Raw genomic sequence first — 21,936 nt, forward strand, 5'->3', positions numbered from 1 at the left:
GTCACGAAGAGTCGGACACGACTAAACGACTAAACAACAACAACAACAACAACTTCTGTGACTCTCACCTCTTTCTCCTGACCCTCACACTTGTGTTCTGGCCAGTTAGCTAGCCTTGACCTTAATTTTAGGTCAGTGGATTATCTATGGCACAGCCTCATTTGAAATTCTTCTTGTAAGCTGTAAGTGAGATGTGCACCTTCTGGAGGGCAAACTTGACAAATTTATTTGCTCTTTTCAGGGCCCCAGTAGACTTGCTTTGAATAACTTTCTCTTCTTGTCTGTCCATTATATTCTCCTGCCCTGTACCTTTTCAGTTTCCTAGCCAAATATTTACAGAAGTGTTTGCATATATCCTTCACAGCACAGCCAGGGCGAGCCAATCCACGGAGTGAGCCCACCTGGCAGGGTGCATCCCACAGAGGAGCACTGCTTGTTTTGCAATCTTTGATCCAGAGAACTGATCAGAAAGCTTGGCAGAAGAAAAAGGATCTTGCATGGGAAGGAAAAAAGGAAACCCTTTCCAAGTAACATTCAGAACAAAGGGACCCCAATTGCTGTGGTAAAAGGAGGGAGATGAATCAAGGAGTACAGTGGTACCTCGGGTTAAATACTTAATTCATTCTGGAGGTCCGTTCTTAACCTGAAACTGTTCTTAACCTGAAGCACCACTTTAGCTAATGGGGACTCCCGCTGCCGCCGCGCCACCAGAGCACAATTTCTGTTCTCATCCTGAAGCAAATTTCTTAACCTGAAGCACTATTTCTGGGTTAGCGGAGTCTGTAACCAGAAGCATATGTAACCTGAAGCATATGTAACCCGAGGTACCACTGTACTAACTTCTGGATGGGATTCTATTGTAGGCTGGCAGTGCTGGATAGTATTTATAAGGACAGGGTAGCTTTTATTTTTATCTTTTTTTTTAAAAAAAGGGTAAAGGATAGATATAAAAACATATAAATGTAAATATTACATGGAAAATGTGCTTATTTATATTTACTTGTTTTATATGTTAATCCTTCATTTTCCCCCAATTTCTATTTCTATTGAAAAAGTGTTACGGTACAATGTTCATGAATTCTTCCACTAAGACCAGTAAGGAAAGCATTTCTGCAGAAGTGTGCACAAAGAATTCAAGAAAGGGAACATCAGAGGTGCCATTCCTAGCAGACTGTGAAAATACATTTTCAATTGCTAGGCTGAAAAACAAAGCAGCACATTATTATTTGATCCTGTTGGTCTAAGGCTTTGAAACAAATGAACAAACAAACTAGATGCTTCCCCAAGGTTCTCAGCATGTAATACCTTTAGCTAATGTTCAGACAAGCTTTAGGGATCTTAACTGGGATTCCAGAGTAAAGATTTAATTCTACATTAACCTGTGCCTCAAGTGGATAACAAAATCTCTGCTTCTATTCCTGCATCTCCCCGCAGGTAGTATACAGCAAAAAACAAAAAAACAAAACCAAAAAAACCCCACACCCTTATTAGAATGACGGTGTTTGCAAGTGTATTAGAACCATTCAGAAGTGGAAGGCTGCATGGAGACCAATAATTTGCTTCGTTGATGGCATCACAGCATCAGATCATCCTCTGTGATCCTCCTAGTGATTCTGCTAGCTTATGAAGAACCAGTCTCTGGGCTGAAGGCACAGACTGCTAGTTATTCAGACATATCTTAACATTAGATATTTGATGCACTCAGCACATTCTTTGGTCCCAAATACAGCAGCAACTCCAACTGGTGAGAAAACAAGACCTGTCTGTGAAATGAGGACCTCTAAATCGATTTTTCATTCATCCCCAAAGTGCTGTACAAGTACATAAATATCAAATCCATAAAACCCTCTCTCCCAACTCTAGGATTGACATTCATACCTATAGGACATACACCAAAAAATTGGACATGTACTTTAAATCTGCCTGTGAAGTTCAGGCTGACTTAACTTCCCCTAGCCCCTGCTTTCCATCTACAGTCCATCTAGTCCTTAATCATCATGCAAAGTTCCCACCCCCACCGGCCAAACTGATCTTCTGCTTCCCTCACAACAACTGCAGTGGCTGTCAATAGTCTATAACTGGCCCTTCCTCCTCAGCGAGTCAAAAGGTTCATGAGCACGGTGTTACTAACGGAACGTCTGAGAAGCTCACAGGCCACAGTGAGCCAGGACATAACTGGCTATGCACATGTAAGACAGCTGGGTATGCACATGTAAGACAGCTTTAGCAAGAAATCCAGATTTCTGTCAAGCAAAGCTCAGTTCCTCCTCCTCCATTATCTATTTCCTGTTTGCCCCAGTAAGTCCCTTCCACAAAAGCATCACTTTCACAAACTCCCATAGCAATGACCGCAATCAGGCTGGTTAGGGAGTGTGGCCCGGGCGCGCTCATGGCAAAATGTGACATCGAATCAGCCTTCCGTCTGTTACCAGTCCACCCCAGGGACTTCTGGTTGCTAGGTTTCAAATTCCAGGACCAATGGTACTTTGACAAAGCTATGCCCATGGGCTGTTCCATCGCATGCGCTGCATTTGAAACCTTCAGCGCATTCGTGGAATGGGCCATGAAACGCAGGTCAGGGTCCCACCGCATTTCCCATTACGTCCAGCCAGCGGGCTCAGACGCGTGCGCTAGGGCGCTGGCATGCTTCATTCAGCTGGCAGCTGAATTGGGCATCCCGTTGGCAGCGGACAAGACCGAAGGTCCAACCACCGTCATCTCATATCTGGGTATTGAACTGGATTCTGTCAGCCAAACCTCTCGCCTGCCCCTGGCCAATCTTGCCTGCTGCCTAAGGAACAGCTACAGGTGCACTCTGACGCCTCTGGTCGCTTTGGCTTCAGCGCTTACTTCAGGGGTCACTGGTGCGCACAGCCTTGGCCGACATCTTGGCATGAGGAGGGCATTACACGTGATTTAACTTTCCTTGAGTTTTTCCCAATCCTAGTGGCTCTCTGTGTTTGGGGGCACCTCCTCAAGGACACCAGGGTGTGCTTCTGGTCGGACAACCAGGCGGTGGTAAGAATCATTGCGAAGCAATCCGCAAAATCCAACAGGGTAATTTGCGTGCTCCGTCTCTTCGTGCTGGAATGTCTGAAAGGTAACATCTCCTTTTCTGCGCGGTTCATCCCGGGCCTCAATAACGACATTGCAGATGCCCTGTCTCACTTTCAGATGGAGCGCTTTCGCGACCTAGCACCCGAGGCCGATCAACTCCCAGAAGCCTTTCCGGAGGACCTCTGGGAAATTGGACGGGAGAAGTGACAGCAGGAGTTCTGAGCGCCCTTGCACCATCAACGCTGCGGTCCTACACCAGAGCATGGTCCCAATTCGAGGGGTTCAGAGATAAGTCTGGCTTACGTCGCAGGCGTACAGCTAAGGAGTCTGATGTTCTAAAAAATTTGGTTCACCTAAAGCGTAGGGGCATGGCCCTTAAAACCATCAGCCTGCACAAGGCTGCTATCTCCTACTTAAGCAACTGTTTTGGCTCCCAGACCCCTGTAACACTTTCCACGTAAGGAAGCTTATTGCAGGGTGGCGTCGCTCCCACCCGCCCATTGCAGATAAGAGGAGGCCAGTAACCATAGAGATCCTCCGGCTGACCTGGGATGCGCTCCCCAGTATTTGCTGGTCCAACTATGAGGTCAGGCTCTTCAGGGCAGCCTTCTCCCTATCCTTCTTTGGTGCACTCCGTATCGGGGAGTGCATAGGGGGCACATTGTCACCTCATCGCAGGGGCTTGTCTGTGGCTGATATCAACCTTGACAGGCGCATGATACAAGTCAAAATCCAAGCCTCCAAAAACCGATAAACTAGGTAGGGGTTCCACGCTAAGTCTAGCCTCCTCCCCACACACTGGACCATGCCCTGTCGCGGACACACGCAAATTCCTGAAGGTACGTCCTCCGGGACCAGGCCTCCTCCTCATTCATGCATCAGGCCGCCCCATGACCCGTTGCCAATTTGTCTCAATATTGCGTAAGGCCATCCATGCTTGTGGAGGCGACCCAGCACAATTTTCCGGGCATTCCTTTCGTATCGGTGCAGCAACCTCGGCAGCTGCGAGCGGCCTCCCAGCAGAACACATAAAAACAATGGAGCGGTGGCGTTCAGCTGCCTTCAAAGGCTATATTCGAAACAACCAGCAGACACTGACAGATACCATATAATCCTTTCTTTCAGGCTCAACCCCCAAACATGTGTGGATCTTCGGCCACAGCATAGTGCATTGGGCGGCCATCCATGCCACTACTGGTCCAGGCGGAGAACATCTGGGTCTGCAGCCAAAGATCTCCATTTCCTGGTTCGGCCAACGAGGAATGCGATGGGATGCCCTGCTCCCTTGGTTGCGTCACGAACTTGCGTTCCGCCATCCGCCAAACGCGGTTGTCCTCCACCTTGGCGAAAATGACTTGGTCGTGCAAAAAAGCATAATTCTGATCAAAACAGCGATCGCGCACCTGGAAAGCGTACATGCCGCTCACCCCAACATCATGATTTTCTGGTCTGAAGGAGCTATTTCGGCCCGATGGCGTGCACCTATCGGACCGTGGTAACGAGCGTTGGCTGAGCGACATCAGGCATGGCCTGATTGACTGGTTGGAGGATGGCAAAGGGGATTTTCAGATGTAGGTAGTCTTGGCGGCGAGACCGCAATCTTTGCGGTCTTGGGTGGTGGTATCAGGCCTTGGGCGGAATCCTTTAGTCCATCTTCCTCTTTGCGGCGGCGATACCAGGGTTCCCCGTTAAAGGGGTTTTTGAGGGAGGCTTTGGCCGTACGCCGAAAGGTCGTCATTGATCTCCCCTGCAGCGGCATAACGGGGGCGGCTATCTCTGCTTGAACATATGTTCTCCAGAGCCGGCCCATCCCCCCCCCACACACTGGATAACCCTGATGTTCCCTAGGTCCCCGGCTGGGGACTAGGGAGGGAGAACGCCCAATGCCTGAGCCAAGGTCTACCCACATTTGAAATTTAATAAAGTTGTGGCCAATTTAATCCCATAGCATGTTGTCTAGAGTCGTTATTCCACATGACGGGGGAGACCACTCGGGATCTGGGGACTCCGCCTGTCCACGCAATGACCGCTCCCCACTTAAAACGGGGGGCGCCCTTTGCGTGGACGCGCGCAGCCCTGGATCTGGAGTGGCCACATCAACATAGGCTTTGCCTTCCCTCAGGTGGGATACCCGGAGGTCCCCGCCTACCCCAGTGAGTTGTCCAATCCCACCTGGGGGAAGTGTTGCCAGGGAAACCAGGCCAGGTAGAGGGAGGGATTACCTGCCCACACAATAGAGGGTGGATCTTAATTGGTAATCCTCACTTGGCTCCAGAGCTTCTCCCACCCTACCCACCCTCAGTTAATGTCTTCGTTTGTAGGTTAACTTTTCTTCATAGGTTTTGCAGGTTAACCTGTCTCCACAGGTATGCGGGCGCTGCTACGATAAGGTCGCTGTTAAAGGGCCGGAAAGGAATTTCCCTGCATTGGCAGGTTTCGCCTTTCCCGTAGCAAAAGGTCACAACTTTGGCGGTATCAGGCCTTGGGCGGAATCCTTTAGTCCATCTTCCTCTTTGCGGCGGCGATACCAGGGTTCCCCGTTAAAGGGGTTTTTGAAGGGAGGCTTTGGCCGTACGCCGAAAGGTCGTCATTGCTCTCCCCTGCAGCGGCGTAACGGGGGCGGCTATCTCTGCTTGAACATATGTTCTCCAGAGCCGGCCCATCCCCCCCACACACACTGGATAACCCTGATGCTCCCTAGGTCCCCGGCTGGGGACTAGGGAGGGAGAACGCCTAATGCCTGAGCCAAGGTCTACCCACATTTGAAATTTAATAAAGTTGTGGCCAATTTAATCCCATAGCACGTTGTCTAGAGTCGTTATTCTACATGACGGGGGAGACCACTCGGGATCTGGGGACTCCGCCTGTCCACGCAATGAGCTTCTGCCACCATTCCATTCTTCTTGATCCAATGAATGTCCTTCTCCCATTCAGTCATGATTCACCTTGGCAGAACAGGGGAAACACATCATCTCCCTAAATTCACCTAACTGATATTTATCATTTTCCTCTGAAAGGCTATATCCAGTGTCAATTGTAAGGAAGTAGAAATTTGGTTTAGACTCCATGCTCTTCAAGCCTAATAAAAACGATATCTAGGGCACTCCCTGGGACCACTTGTTTTGGTGCTATAAAATAGAGTTTTGGTCAGACATCCCTTTGGAATAGTTTCCTGACAGGCACATACTTTTTCCCTGGAAAGATAGCAAGGGTACATTCAATACTGCAGCCTGTTCATTTCCCCTAAAAATGCCTAAAATCCACGTCCTGCAACTTCCTATTTTCACCTGCAGGCTGCACAGACAACTGGCCTTCTTTGTAACCATTGTAAATATCCATGAAGTGTCCAATTAAGTTCCATCAGTGAAAACCATAACCAACAATAATCTGAATACTACTGTACTTTACTCTATATAAATTATCTGTTGGTGTTTCGAAATCTAAAATGTGGTTTTAGCTTTCTAATTTTTACCATTCATGTGCCAACATTTCAGCTCATTCCCCTCCTCCCAAAGTCACTCAAGTCCTGGCTCTTTTAGTAGATCATTCCATGAGCCTAGGAGGTTTTGCCAGCTCTCCTCCAGAAACCCAGTTCCTATGGACGAAGGTTTCCTTCTTACAACACACCATTGTTTTTCGATTTAGACTGCCGTGGACATAGTGTCATAAGAGAATTAGCAGAATCGTTCAGATACAACTTATCACTCTCAGGCCCTAGAACTGAACGCTCCCACCACCCCATCACCACCTCCACCTCCTCCTCCTTTACTCAGCATCACTTACCCAGGTGCGTAGGAGGCCTTCAGCTCTGATTTGATTGGAGGGGCAATGTTGGTCAGGCAGTGGCTGCTGAGGTACCCCTTGGGCATCACCATGCCATTGTTGTTATTGCAGTTGAGGTGAGTACTGTAGCTGGGTCCACATGGACTGGGCAATGGGGGGCCATGCCGGATTGGAACTTGGCTGCCAGGGGGGCCATGGTGGAGACTGTGCCGGATAGGTACTTGGGTGCTTGGAAGGCCATGATGGAGGGGACCACTAGATGCAGCATTAGAAGCATGGCCAGCATTGGAGACAGATACACCGACACTGGCAGAGCTGGAAGGTTGGGCATGAGGATAGCCAGCAGAGGCTGGGATTTCAGAGATGGAGTCCAAATCGGAACTGTAGGAGAGAAGTTAAAATAACCTGAGTAACATGTGCATATTGCACTTTTCAATCTGCAGACATACAGGGTGACTCAATAGCTATACACTGAATGATGTTGGCTCATCACATCATTAATTCTCCACTGAAAGAACAAAAAACCCCACCACAGAATGTCTGAAAACATATAATGTCATTTGATCCATGATATGGAATAGAAATAGAAATGCGATGGCTAACCTGAAAGTGGAGATTACAACCACATTTATGACATCCTGTTGGTGCATGTGAGTGTGGCAACAGACATCAGCACTGTTCTCTGGCATTTGTTCCACAATGAAATCAAGAAAGAATCATGCACACGCCTTGGATATTCTTCTGAAAATCTCCTTTCAAATACTCACCAAGCTTATACTTGGTCAACAAGATGTGATCTTCTGGCTGCTTGTGGCCCTTTGCTACTAAGTGCCATCCAATGCAGCACACAGAAGACATATAACCAATGCAGCTCCTCTTAACCCAAAATGTAAGCTCCTGTTGGGTCCTGTCCTTGAGTGACAGTCAGACTTAAATCCCCTACAACCTTCTACTTACACTAAAGTTATCCATTTCCTTTTCCTTTTGACTGTTTCCTATGTAGCAAAGTCTGGTAATAGCAACCCCAAAGATATGCCTTTGGATAACTGAGCTCAGGTGTCTGGAATCAAAAACTTAACCAATGGCTCTCAAGAAAAGAAGAATCAAAAGAAAGATTTAGGAAGAACTGTGGACGTGGTAGGGATAGACAGCTGAGCACAGTTGTGTGGCAGACAGATAGCAAAGGAAATATGATCACACCATGCAGCCACCATGGTCACCCTCACAGCATCATGCAACCATCACTGTTTATTAGGAACATAGGTGCAAAAGAACACACTTACATATCTGGCGAGTCTTCCTTGCCAATATATTCTTCCAGGATGCTGGTGTCAATGTTTGATGGTTCCAGTGCTCCATTAATATCATGACCTGAAACAAAAACAGGTTGCACAGGGAAAGCTATTAGCAAAATTCAGACAAAGTGCCACTGTTCCCTCAGGGCCAGACAGAGCTCTGATGATGGAAATTCCCCAGAACAAAAACGCTGGCTTAAGTCAAGGAACTGAATTGGCTTTAAAATGGATATTTGAAGGAGGAAGTGGCATCAGATTCAGATCTGAAGAATGGGGTATTGTTCCAGAAACATCAGCTGGAGGCCAAGAGATGGACAACGGAAGAATGGACACCAGAAGTAGAGGGCACAAAAGAAGGATGGAGGAACCATTTTATTCAGTAGGGCTCAGAAATGGCTAAGGGATTTGAGTCAAATTAGAGGAACAATTGTTTAGGAAGGGGATAATCAAAAAAAGTATTATTTTTGAACTTTTATAGTATTTCAGAATCACCCATATCATAGAAGACATTTTAGTCAAAGTTACTTTAATGAACAAACAGCAGTACTGTAATGATAATTTAGGCAGAGTGACCTTTTCTGGGTGTAACACTTTACGAAAGACTTGGCTGAGACTCAGTCTACTGTCTCTCTCCCTCCCCTTTCTACCTCCAATGTGGCTGTAGCCTCAGTTTAGTCTTAAACATAGTGGACAAACTATGGTTAGTCTTAACTATAGTTTACTGAAGCAAGGCAACTTCAAACCTTTGTTTATGAAGCTGTCCTGTTTCTGTGAAACATAATTAAGACTAATCACAATTTAGGGAAACAAAAAAAATTCCTTCCAGTAGCACCTTAAAGACCAACTAAGTTAGTTCTTGGTATGAGCTTTCGTGTGCATGCACACTTCTTCAGATACCTCACAATTTAGGGCTCAGATATTCTGTTAAACCATGGATATCTAGAAATGAATGGAAGCAAAAGTTTTTGAATTTGTCCTTGTGTTTGTGCAGAGGAAAGGAGCCCAAGTCCAAAACTCATGCACAGAACAATGAAGAGTAATTTAAAATAAAAGTGTCTAATACATACAATAAACAACTTGGGTAAACATACCAGTACATAACCAAAAGAACAACCCCAGTAAGGGGAGGGGGAGCAGTAAATGAATGAATAGGCATAGACCATAACAACTGGCTTGTCTCTAGAAAGAGTCACAGACTGTTAGGATTACTTAGTTGTCATTTAGTCCTGGTAAAAACAATTGTTTCTTCCTAGAGATTAATAGTCTTAATAAGAACCATTGCATTTACTGAGGAGAGAGAGAAAATTCCAGTTATACTTATTGCCTGTGACCCTGAAGACCAAACTAGACGAGACTATGGATATCCTTCATCAAATCTCCCATCTCTTTTGCAATTTTTGAAAATAGCAAGGGGTCAATAGATTGGGACTATGCTGCTGGGAAAGGGGGGTTAACTGTCCCCTCAATCTTCCCAATGAAAATTGCCCTCCTCCCAAGCTGCTATTTGCTTCATGAGGGGAAATGTTTGCATGCCTGCTGTGAAGTTGCCTGTCTTGTTTGCCTGTGGGAGGCAGCACTCGGGCAGCTCACGACACCATTCCCATGCCACAGCTGGGTTCAAATGCTATTACAAAAGCCTTGGTCCTACCAGTTTTTCATCTACAGAAGACAGTATTTCCCATCAGCACCACTTTCCTTGCTGTGCCTCTTTGGAACAGACTATCAGCTCTTCCCCATTACTCCACTACCATATCCCTTTTCAGCTGCATACCCATCATACCCCACCACAAGAATTGTGGGAACTGTAGTTTACCCTCATAGAGCTACAATTCCCAGCCCCCTTACAGCTTCCAGGATTCTTTTGAGTGGGGTGATATAAGCTTTAAATGTATGGTGTATCCTGTCTTGTTTAGAGAATGGCTGGACTTTCTTTTCCTTTCTTCCAGGAAGTTCCCTCTTTCTCTTCTCTTGCACTGAAAAATGGATTGGGTTTGTTGATAAAAATAAACCTCCCGCTTTATCTGTTTCTCCAGGAGTCTGAAGCTTTGTGCACAATTCCTAAGTGCCAAAGGCATTATCAAGAAAAAGGGAGGGAGTCCTTTGCCCACAGCTCAGATAATGAAGAGACAACCTTTTCCTGAATGGCTCAATCACATTAGATTAGAATGAGAAGTCACTCGCTCACCAGACAAGCGCGCACACACACAGTCAAAGGCGTCTCTCACTCCCCACCCCTTAACAGCATTCTGGGTAAAGGTTAGTCAACCAACCAACCAAAAAGAAAAAGGGGGAAAGGAGGGGGGGAAAACAGGGGGCTTCAACCTATCAGAATTTTACCCTGAGAAAATCCCTTTCATACCAAGACAAGCAAATCAGCAGAAATAAATCCAGTGAGGAATTTTGCCAAAAGGGTTGGTGGGTGGGTTGAAGGGGGGAGAAAAATTAGAGGCACTTTCCCCTTGGTCATACAAACTGAGAAAAGGTAGGTCAGAGACACAGTTTCATAATAAAGCATACAACCTTTGATTTGCCACACCAGAGAGAAATCACATGGGATAGTCTACTTCTGTACAGCACTCTTGTCAATGCCTATTGTATCAGCAACAGTTCATCACTGTCTATAAGTACCGTATTTTTCCATCTATAAGATGCCCCCATGTATAAGACGCCTCCTATTTGGGGGGACAGATTTAAGAAAAGGGGGGAGACGCCCCCTAATTTTTGAAATTATTTTTTAGGGAGAAAACCTAGTCTTATACATGGAAGAATACGGTATCCACTTATCCCATTCAGTACAGTTGGAATTCTTGGGTGAAGATCACCTGATTCTTAGGAGTTACAGCGCAAGCATATCAGTGTCCCCAGACTCAGAGCTTTCATTTAGAAAAAGGAGCAAGTCTCCAGCCCTTCTAGAGAGAAGGCCATAAATGCTCAACTAATAGCAAACGGAAACTTACTACACATATGCAAAATTGGGAACTTTAAGCCTTTGATGAAATACAGTGGTACCTTGGTTTATGAACTTAATCCATTCCAGAAGTCCATTCTTAAACTGAAACCGTTCTTAATCTGAGGCACACTTTCCCTAATGAGGCCTCCCGCCGCCGGTGCCCTTCCACCATTCAGTTTCTGTTCTTAGACTGAGGTAAAGTTCGCAAACCGGGACACTACTTCCGGTTTTGTGGAGTTCGTAAACCGAATAGTTTGCAACAGGGCTGTTCTTAAACCGAGGTACCACTGTACCAGCAAAACTGCTGGACCCCAAAAGATAACTAAAATCCAGCTGGTAATGAACTAAAGAAACTGCCAACTCACAAGATGGTTGTGAGATTATGTATTTGTTGGTATAATGTTCACCAAAGACATCCATGCTTAAGTCTGGGGAAAATAAATGATGAAATCATTTCATATGGGGACTAGAACAATATGGCATTGCATTTGTGTCTTAAAAGTTTTCATTACGTATGAAAAAAAAACTGTAGCAAGTAACAGCTCTATGGACTGGAATATTTTAAATAATAAAGTTTCCTTTATTTATATTCTTAGTTACATGTTTATAAAGTGCATAAATATTATAGTAGGCATCAAATCATCCAAATCTGAAGTATCATAACATACAGCATACTGTTGTTATTTATGCATGTCTTCAGTGTCTATGATGCTGTGGCAAATAGGGCAAATAGACAAGTCCCCGTCCCAAAATGTGTTGGACCCAAAAGGACAAAATAAGTCTTTTTAAGTAAACCATTAAATAATCAGAAAGAGTGTGAAATGTTGTAATTTGGGGAGGTAAAGTGAAAGCCTTTATCTGCTAGTCATCAACAGTGTTACATCTGACCCAGGGGTCAATTCAGTGTTTAATAAAGATGTTTGTACATTAACCTCAATGGAGGAAAAGCTGTAGAAAAATGCGAGCAGAACTAAACCCAGTGGGTAGAATTCAACATCACGTTATTATGACGTCTTGTCTGCACAAGCATATCAGCTTGCCAGATGGAACAATTTCCACCCTCCCCTCACCCCTTCTAGGGGCTCCTCTGAACCCCTTAGGCCAATTTGGGGGGTCGTGAGGGGAGGAAAAGGGAAAGCCCCATAGTGCAAGAAGAAGCCCTTGTGCAGGGCTTCCACTGAAGGGGTTTGTTATGTAAATCCTGCCCAAAGGGACATAATATCCCCTAATTATGTAACTGTTACATCCATGTAGTGCAGTATTTAGTATGCTGGAATGCTTGGCCATGAAATCCCTGCTCAGCCATGAAACTCGCTGGGTAACTTTGGGCCAGTAGCAAGTCTCTCAGCCTAACCTGCCTCACAAGGTTGTTGCAAGGATAAAATGGGGAAGGAGAGAACCATGCACACCTTACCTTGAGCTCCTTGGGGGAGGAGGCAAGGTGGGGTATAAATGAAACAAATAAATAAATTTATACAGCAATAATGGAGCCTTGCTTTGTGATGCTATGGTTGGAAACAAAAATGACTGACTAAATTCAGCATACACACATTTTTAAAAAATGTGTTGATATGAACAGAAAGCTTATGAAAGGTTCAGTGAGAAAAATCATTTGTAGGGACAGGGGGAATGATATGATTACAATACATATCCTTAGAAGAAAGAGGCATGCTGCCTCCAAAGAGTTCTGTGTGCATTGGGAGAGATCCTGATGTTGGCTGCTGCTCCCTCAAGCCATTTGTGTCAGGCATGACTGTTCCACAGTGTTACCTTTCTGGCTTTGGTGGGCAGGTCAACTCCTACCTTCTGGCCACCTTGCCTTGAAGGTCACTTTCATGAACACTTAACGGAGATGCAAGCAAAGGTGAGATAAGCAACCAGACGGGGAAGGTGTGTCAACTGAATAGCTTAGGGGAGTTACAACAGAACTGATAAGCAACCCTGAAAAAGAGTGCTGACTCCTGTTAAGTGGTTGCGAGTGAGCTGATGAGGGGACTGTTGTTCTTTTCTTGCTAAAAATAAGCAAATCCTCCACAGGGCTTTTCTCAGCTTTAGGCTAGAGGCACTTGAGCCAGCTACCGAGCTTTGGTGACATGCCAGTTCTGTTGGAGCAGCATGCTCTGTATCCATCCCAGAGTAATTTTTTAAAAAATACTCATCTCTTACAAACTTAATGCAACACAAGACAACGGACTCCCATCTTGTGTTCTTCCCCCTGAACCACCTCAAACAGTGGGAATCGCTTCCCCAAACCTGTTCGTGGTTTGCCTTTTCACAAGCTCCTTCGTATGTCTGTCCATCCATCTCTTTGGGAGCAAAAAATATCTCTGGAATGTCTGCAGCCGAGTGCGAGCTCTTAAGAGCATCTTGTTGCTCGAAACTTCTATTCAGTAAAGACTTGTTACCAAAAGCCAGCTTAGGTGATTAATTATAAGCTAATGCTGCTCTTTGGAGTCACGAGCTCCTAACAACATTAAACAATGCCCCTTTGCCCCCTTCCCTTTCTAACGAGAGATTAGAAGGGAGCAGAAAGCTTCAGAGGAACACAAATGCACTCGAAACTCCCCAAATGGGAGAGATCCTTTCTTCCCAGTTCCAGTAAGACAGACATGGAATAGAAAATGCACTCGGTCAGCGCTCATCTTCCCCAAGCAAAAACTTCCAAGTGCTAACCCTGTCAGAGCCCTTTGTTATCTATGGTGCGTGGTTCAACCTGCTCTTTACTAGTCTCTTCCTAAGCTCCAGTCCAAAGGCCCACAAGCCTGGCATTTGAACTTTGGTGCCAGGTGAAAATAGAAGTCACTTTATGAGGAAGAAACAGACTGAGGCAGCAAACGGGAAGAACAACAAGCTTCCTTGTAGCCTGGCAAATGAAAAGCCCTCCTAGGAAATGCCGTAAACCTTCACTTCAAAAGTTACATTTCTTAACATATTATTTTAAGCTGCTTCCCCCCCCCCCCGCCAATTTCAGTGCTGTTCCTCAGTGACAGTTCCAACAATATTATACCTTCTACTGCAAAGCTGCAATGTGCCTTTCAAATATAACATAGTTATTAGCAGAAGCAATAAACATCCTTCAGAAATGCAGCTTGAATATATTGTTATTTATAGAACCTAATAACTTTCCTTTGTTGTCAATCTTCAGCACTTAACAGGCAAAACAAAACAATTTTGGTAGAGTGTACCTTAGGCCTTGCTTTGCAGATAATATAATGATTTGATATTATGTACACAATCTTCAGGGCCAAGCCTGCCTTCCCCTTCATCCTCCATTTTGGTTACAAGGAAGAAACTATTGCTTCACTTTCAGCTAAATGATGTTACTCAATATGTCCAACCTGGACAAACTGTGATTAGTTATACTACAAAGTTTAGGCCCCTAGAAAACAAGCCACTTTCAAACTGTGGTTTCTGATACCCGTTTGTTTCCTTAAAACAGATTTCACCTCCAACTTGTATCCACCAGCTGGTTTAGACTACAACTCCCATCAGATTCTGCCAAAAACCAGCTGGAGGGCACCAAGTTAGGGAAGACAACCCTAAACAATAATTAGCACTAACCACAATTCCTGGTTGAGATAAAACGAGTAAGTGAAAGTGAAAGTTTCCGGTCTCCTCTCACTGATGCACCAAAGGGGAAGAGGGGAAGCAGAACCTGTGAGCCCAATGATGACCCACCAAACTGTGGCACCAAACTGTGGCTCAGTATTACATTCAGACACAGCTGTTATAAGGGCTGTTATAAACCCAGAATTTAAATAAAGATAGTATTTTACATAGGGAGCTGAAACACACAAACACATACCATTTTCTGGGGGCCATACAAAATTCACTCCATTTACCAGCTGTCCTGGCAGTGGCAGCAGTCATGCTTCTCGGTGCTGCTGGGCTCCATTTTCTCTTTTTATTTCACCCACAACTCACTAGAGGAAGAGCAGGAAGAATAACCCTTGCTCTCATTTGGCTTTAGATGGCACCACATATCCAAATATCTGTTCTGAGTGGAATAAGTTCACATGAGAACATTCAGGTCAGCCTTAAACTTCACCTATCTAACAGGTACATCTGGAAGCTATATCCCAATATTAGGTACAAATTAAGTACAGTATATACCAGCAGCTGGCTTACATGGTGAGAACGTATTTTACCAATATTATTGACTCTGTTTAGTGAGGGGGCTGTGGCCTTTCTCTTTTACTTAAAGAGTCCAACCTCAAAACTGGACTGAGGTATTCCACCTTGTGTTGAGATGCTCCTGAAGACTATTGCCAAATGGCTTAGGCTTCAGTTACTCTAGGTATTGGCTCTTTTCCTACCTCCTTTTACAATCTCAAAGCAGTCTCCTCATATGTCACCTATGTGGCAAACTAGACTAGCAATGATATCAAGGGAAGAATTTATTAGTAGTGCCTCCCAGCTACTTTGAAAGAATCTTTCTCCAGAAAGCCAATATAGGCTCCATATTTTCTAGAAGTGCTAAAGACCTTTCCGCTTAGACCAGAGTAGCCAAGGTGAACCACAAATCCTATCATCCCAGACCACTGGACACGCTAGTTGGGGCAGATGGGAGTTGGAATCCAACAACATCCGGAGAGCACCATGTTGGCTGCCCCTGATGCAGACAATCATTTAGCAATCAAAGAATAAAGAGAAAGTTATTTTAATTGTTGTATCCTTATCATTTCGAAGTTCTGCATGCCCAATTTGAAACGTCACAATGAGCCAGAGGTTTATTGGGTGCACGCTGCCTTGTGACTCCTGTTTGAATCTCCCCTGGTTTCCTGTTCCTATCACACCCACAATGGTGTTTTGTTTTCTCTCACAGAGTCCACAAGCAAGTCAACAACAAATCATAGCTTCGGGTTGGCTAGCAATTGTGGCTTGTTTGGGAGGACCAAACCAAAACTCCAGATTTGGTTATACAGTGGTACCTCTGGATACGAACGGGATCTGTTCCGGAGCTCCGTTCCCATCCTGAAGCGAACGCAACCCTCATCTGCATGTGCACGTGCCACGATTCGCCGCTTCTGTGCATGCACGTGACGTCATTTTGAGCGTCTGCACATGCGTGAGCGGCGAAACCCGGAAGTAACGTGTTCTGTTACTTCCAGGTCGCCGTGGAGCACAACCCAAAAACGCTCAACCTGAAGCAACTTCAACCTGAGGTATGATTGTAATAGAAAGTTAAGCTTAACTGCCATTTCCTGGTTTGCTTCTCCTGCTCATGCCAAAAGTGGAGCAAACAGGAGTGATTGGGCAGCAGCTCACTGCTCGATCCCAATAAACTACCATAAGCCAGAGTTTCTGGCTTATTGTGACATTTTAATGTAGCCGGTGTTTAACAAGCCCCAATGTTTCCAAACCTCAGTGAAATCCCCTTTTCAACATTTCTCTACAAAATGTTGAATCAGATAGCAACAAACCAAGCGGCAGAACATCCACACCTACATATTAGCAAGCAAATATGTACAGACTGCTCTTGCACCATCTTTCAGTCAACTCACATCCATGGAACCCCAACAGACATATCCAAGTGCATATATAATGCACATCTGGTGGGACTATCGGAGGATTATGAGCTTTCGGAAAGAGGCTTTTTGTTGTCTCAGGCACAGTAAGTCACGTTCTCTCTTTCACTACATCTTTTGGGACTGATGAAAGAGAGAGTAAAACCTACTCGCTGCCAACTACTTGAGAATGTTAATTACAGCTAGAGCAACATTAAAATTGGAAAATAGTTCAGAATCATGTGGAATGCTGCATATATGAAAAAAAAATCTAGTTACATATGCATTTTCTTGAAGCAATTAGATTACCGGTAAACTTGAGTATCCTTTCATTAGGTATTAAAAAAATAGGCATGGGGGATCTAAATTATGCACAATTGCATGTTTAAACCTCATTCGCATCAGTGGATAGAGTGAGTTTGTGGTTTAGTATCTCCCATTAAAATCACTGAGTGTCAGACTACGACCTGGGAGACCAGGGTTCAAATCCCCACTCAGTCATGAATCTCAGTGGGCCAGTCACTGCCTCTCAGCCTAACCTATCTCGCAGTATTGTGGTGGGGATTAACTGAGGAGGTGGAATACAACCTTGAGGAAAAGGTGGTATGTAAATGAAACAAACAAATATATAATATCAAACATGTTCTCTTTGTTCTTTTCTTCTGAGACTCTCATTTCTGTCCCTGTTTGCATTTTTTGAAAAATAGATAAAGACTCCAAAAATGTTGGGGGAGGATCTCGTTTAAGTTTAAACATCAGAACTTGTTGCTTGGCAGTTAAACCTTCCTCATAAAGTCAGACGATTCAAACAGATCATAGAATAATTGACTTGTAGAGTTGGAAGGGTCCACCAGGGTCATCTAGTCCAACCCCCTGCAATGCAGAAATTGTTCGCCCAATGTAGGGCTTGAACCCATGACCCTGAGATTAAGAGTCTCATGCTCTACCAACTGAGCTATCCCAGCTGAATCATATTGGAAGCAAGAACTGAGAGTTTGGTGTCCACTGCTGATTACCTTGAAATCCCAAGTCACAACAGTGCCCTCTTTCCTTAACATCCAATACACCTTGCCCCTCCCTAGAGGTCAAGGGTTTTCATCACCACCACCCAGTGCTTTGCTAAGCTCACAAAGATTGTTTGGAAGAGGCAGCTAGTGCAAATGTCACCTCCATCTACCTTGGCTGCCCATTTGCTCCACAGGTGAATCAAGGTGCCAGTCAGAACAATAAGCAAGCCTTAAACAGCAAGGCTGTACGCCAGTTCCCATATATACAGCCTTGCTTTGGGTCCTGTTTCTCATGAGAAATGATATCTCTAGGTCTCTGGAGCAAGGGTTTTTTGAGCAGGGACACTGCACCTTTGGAGTTATTTCCCTGGGAAAGCCTACTATGCCACTTACAACCATAGAATTGCAGAGTTGGAAGGGACTTGGGGATCACCTACTCCAGCCCCCTGCAATGCAGGAAAATGCAGCTCTCCCATATGGGGATCAAACCTGCAACCTTGGCATCATCAGTACCATACTCTAACCAATTGAGCTATCCAGGCTTCATGTTACAGTGTACATTTCCTAGTAACCACGCTTCTGTTCAACCCGGCATTTGAAACCCTGATGGTTGGCATGAACAGGTGGCAGATTTTATACCTGATGGCTCAAACCTATTTTAGCACTGCTAGCCATGCAGACTTGGTTTTGCATTTTTCTTGTCTTTGTATTGATTTTAATAGAGTTTTCATGTAAGCCAACTTGCTTGAGATCACTGAGGTGGCTGCTTCTGCCTGCCTCTTGGGCAGGCCAGCACTGCTGAAGTGCATACAAATCTTTTCAGAGCTACCTTTCACTAACCCTAAACCTTCTGAAGCATTTCCAATTACTCCAATAACCCCTGTGCCCAAACCTCTCACAAACTTCTCATTTGCACTCTCACTGAGCAGACTGAAAGATAGGCAGCTGCCCAAGGGACTGAACCAGGCATTTACATGCTGAAATCCAGAATTCCCAGTTATCATCCTAAGGTATCCTCTGTTTCCTCTACTACCAAACTGCAGGAAAGTGTCAGGAAATGGTGCAAATGTTTATCTGGAAGGAGCTGGGGGGAATGAGGCGGGGGAGGGGGGCAGAGAGAGAAGGGCATTAATTCAAGTACCAGCCTAACAAAAGGAATAGAGCCCTAGAAAAAGTTGAGTCCTTTGAACATGTGAGAATGCCAGGAATTCCACTGTTTGGACTGGTTTTCTCTGTCAGTCCTAAATGTCAAAACTTGGCCAGAGTACAAAAAGGAACTTGGGGTGATACAATGGATCGTGTTTATTTGGACTTCTGCCTTGGGCACACTGGGCAGCTTTGAATGATTTAGTGTCTCCATTCTGTTTGTAAGGTAGGAATATGATGGAGGGCTGCTATGAATACACCGTAACAGTTAATTTGTTTATTGCATTTTATTTTATTGAATTTTTAGCCCATCCTTCCTCCCCAAAGGGACACACAACACCACATTGTACAGCATTAGTGCCTTCAGGATAGAAATTCCTATGGGTTCCCGCCCCCCACATCACAGAGTGGCCCCTGCATCAAACCAGTACTAGGTGACCAGGTCAGGGATGGATTCAATAAATTGCAGAGCAAATGCATTTGTGATCAGCAAGCTGAAACAAAAACACCACCACCTTTCTACCATCACAATTTCATTCCAGATCCTACTTCACAAACTTGACCCTAAGAACCCTGACTTGAGATATCCTTCATATGGAGCAAGATCTGTTTCGGCTTTTTAGCAGTTCTCTGCAGATGTTGAAGGTGCTTCAGGTCACTGTATTTACAAAGTGTAGAGATTAAGAACAGAACGTATATTGCAAGATACGCTGATAGGTATATATGGTATTTCCACTTATAAAACCCCCTCCCTCTCTTCCTCCACCCTGCTTGTATACTTGCTCTGTTGCTCATCTTCTAATCACCTATAATCCTCCCTGGGCCACAAAGTGGGGGAGAGCAGAGGAACTGCCAGAGAGAGAGAGGGGAGGGGTTTACCTTAATTAGAACCAGATGCAAGAACCTGGAGAAGATGACAAGGTCAGCCATTTTAATAGGCTGGTGCACCCCAGCGAGGTGGGGTGGGTGGAGGTGGGGAAGTAGAGCCCTGAGAAAGCAGAGGGTGAATGGGGAAGAGCCGAATGGAGCAGAGTTACGGCTACGCAGCATGCGAGCTTCCATAATGCAGGGTAATCTTGGGAGACAGGAAAATTCTGTTCTCTCCTTGATCACATTAAAATCCAGGAAGCAGCACCCCACTGGGTTTAGGATGTACAACTTCAGGTACACAAAGCTACACTAAAAGCAAATGACAAATAAGGGAAAACACATGGGATTGTATTTAAGTGACATGACCCAAACTTATGTTTGCAGATGAGCATTACACCCTGAAATAAAATGTACCAATGCATCTATTCTGTCCCCCCTCCTTGCCATTTCCACCTCGGAAATCAACACAGACTTTGACTGTTTTGCAACCTGTGATGTGATTCGGGGGACTGGGGGGGGGGTGTGAACTCCAAACGAAATTTCCAACACCAACTCTAAATAAAAATAATAGTTGTTATCATTTATATGCCGCCCATCTGACTGGGTTGCCCCAGCCACTCTGGGCAGCTTCCAGAAAAAAATAAAAACACAATAAAACATCAAACATTAAAAACTTCCCTTCTGAGTTGCCTTCAGGTGTCTTCTAAAGTCAAATGATTGTTTATCTGCTTGACATCTGATGGGAGGGCATTCCATAGGGCGGGTTCCTCTGCCTGGTTCCCTTTAACTTCAATTCTCTACCTTGTGATTTTTTTGGAGGGGAGGGAGGATTCTGCATTAGAAAAAGTCAGAAGGACATTGGAAAGAAAATAATCTGTGTATATCGTCTGTATGAAATTACCTTATGGTACCACATCCAGTTCCCACAGCTCCCCTTGTGGTAGGTTAAATGTTATATTGCTTGTAAATACAGTTCTCTGGTAGGGAAACCGAGGCACGAGGCTGTTAAGGGACTTGGTCGAGATCACACAGGGAGACAGTGGTGAGGCATAGGAACCCTACATAATACCTCTCTTTAGAAACTGTCTGCCTTGGGTTGCTATGGGTAGCAGACTTTTAACAGCAAACTCTCTCATTTATTATCCCTGCTATCACAGAGAGGACTCTTCAGTGTACCACGTATTATCCTAAAGCTATGATTTCCTACTATCTCAGACGTGACCTTTACTGTACCCAGGTGGATGTGCTACTTAGCATGCCTTATTTTCCCCACCGTAGGGACTTCTGGGTGCTATATATATCCAAACCTAGAACCAGGGCAGATGTCCGTTCATATACAACTGTCCTTTGCAGGTGACTGCCAGAGGGTTTCAATGAATATACACAATGGGCTGCAAAATCAGTGTGCCTCATCGGCACATTCTCTGGAACGAGCCAGGCTCCTCTCCCCGCTTCTGCCTTCCTCCATGTTTATACTTCCCTGCCTATTGATTGGCTTGTTCTCCAGCCATGAGTTTGAAGAATCCACACAAGAGATTCCTAACCAAACACTGCCTTAAGGGGGGGGAGGCTACAGGAATGACTGAGGGGGAAACACACTGGTATGCTCAATCACTTCCCCTTGGTCACCTACAGCCTGAGTTGCAATACTGGGTCATCGCAGGAATATTCATTGTGGGGACATTCACTCAGATGCAGAGTTGGCTATTAAAACAGTGTGTATCTCCCTCCACGTACCTCTTCTGCCTCCCAGCAGAAGTAACACAATGGGGGACATCTGTGCTTTGGAAACTGACTCCTCCTTATCTTGCAGCAATGGGCAAAAAACAAGAGAGGAAGCTTTTGGCTTTGTACACACCATACATTTTAAAGCACATGACCTCCCCAAAGATTCCTGGGAAATATAGTTCACCCCTCACAGAGCTACAATTCCCAGGACCATTGGCAAACTACAGTTCCCAGGATTCTTTGAGGGGAGTCATATATGCTTTAAATGTATGGTGTGTGTGCAGCCTTTGAAAAGCGTTCACTGTGCCTGCCTAAACCTCAATCCAGATATGCAGCTCAGCATTCCTCATTAATTAAGCTCTTTATTACCTGACGGTAAAACTAAGCAGCCACTCTCAGAAGGAGATGCAACTCTTGTGACCTGAGAGGGCACCGTAGTCACAAATGCACCCTTCCCACCCCCACAATGCTGATACCTCACAGACCACCCAGGGCAAAGTGGCTGCAGTCCGCTACTTCTTCCGAGCATGTACAAAATATTGAGATACAACAGAAAATGGGATAAGGACCATTTTACTAAGCAAGGATATAAT

General features: G+C 45.0%; 1 protein-coding gene across 4 annotated transcripts in view; it reads right to left on the minus strand.

Annotated features, from left to right (window-relative positions):
• Positions 1-21,936, minus strand: part of MYRF (myelin regulatory factor) — a 99,292-nt gene that overhangs the window by 46,472 nt on the left and 30,884 nt on the right. For all 4 annotated transcript variants that reach the window (XM_079956218.1, XM_079956216.1, XM_079956217.1 and 1 more), the window contains exons 2-3: positions 8,124-8,211; positions 6,841-7,221 (exon numbers count right to left, since the gene is read on the minus strand). In XM_079956218.1, the coding sequence (XP_079812344.1) occupies positions 6,841-7,221; positions 8,124-8,211 (469 nt within the window). The remainder of the gene's footprint in view (positions 1-6,840; positions 7,222-8,123; positions 8,212-21,936) is intronic.

The sequence above is a fragment of the Podarcis cretensis genome (assembly GCF_951804945.1).
Source record: "Podarcis cretensis genome assembly, chromosome: 1".
Taxonomy (NCBI): Eukaryota; Metazoa; Chordata; class Lepidosauria; order Squamata; family Lacertidae; genus Podarcis; species Podarcis cretensis.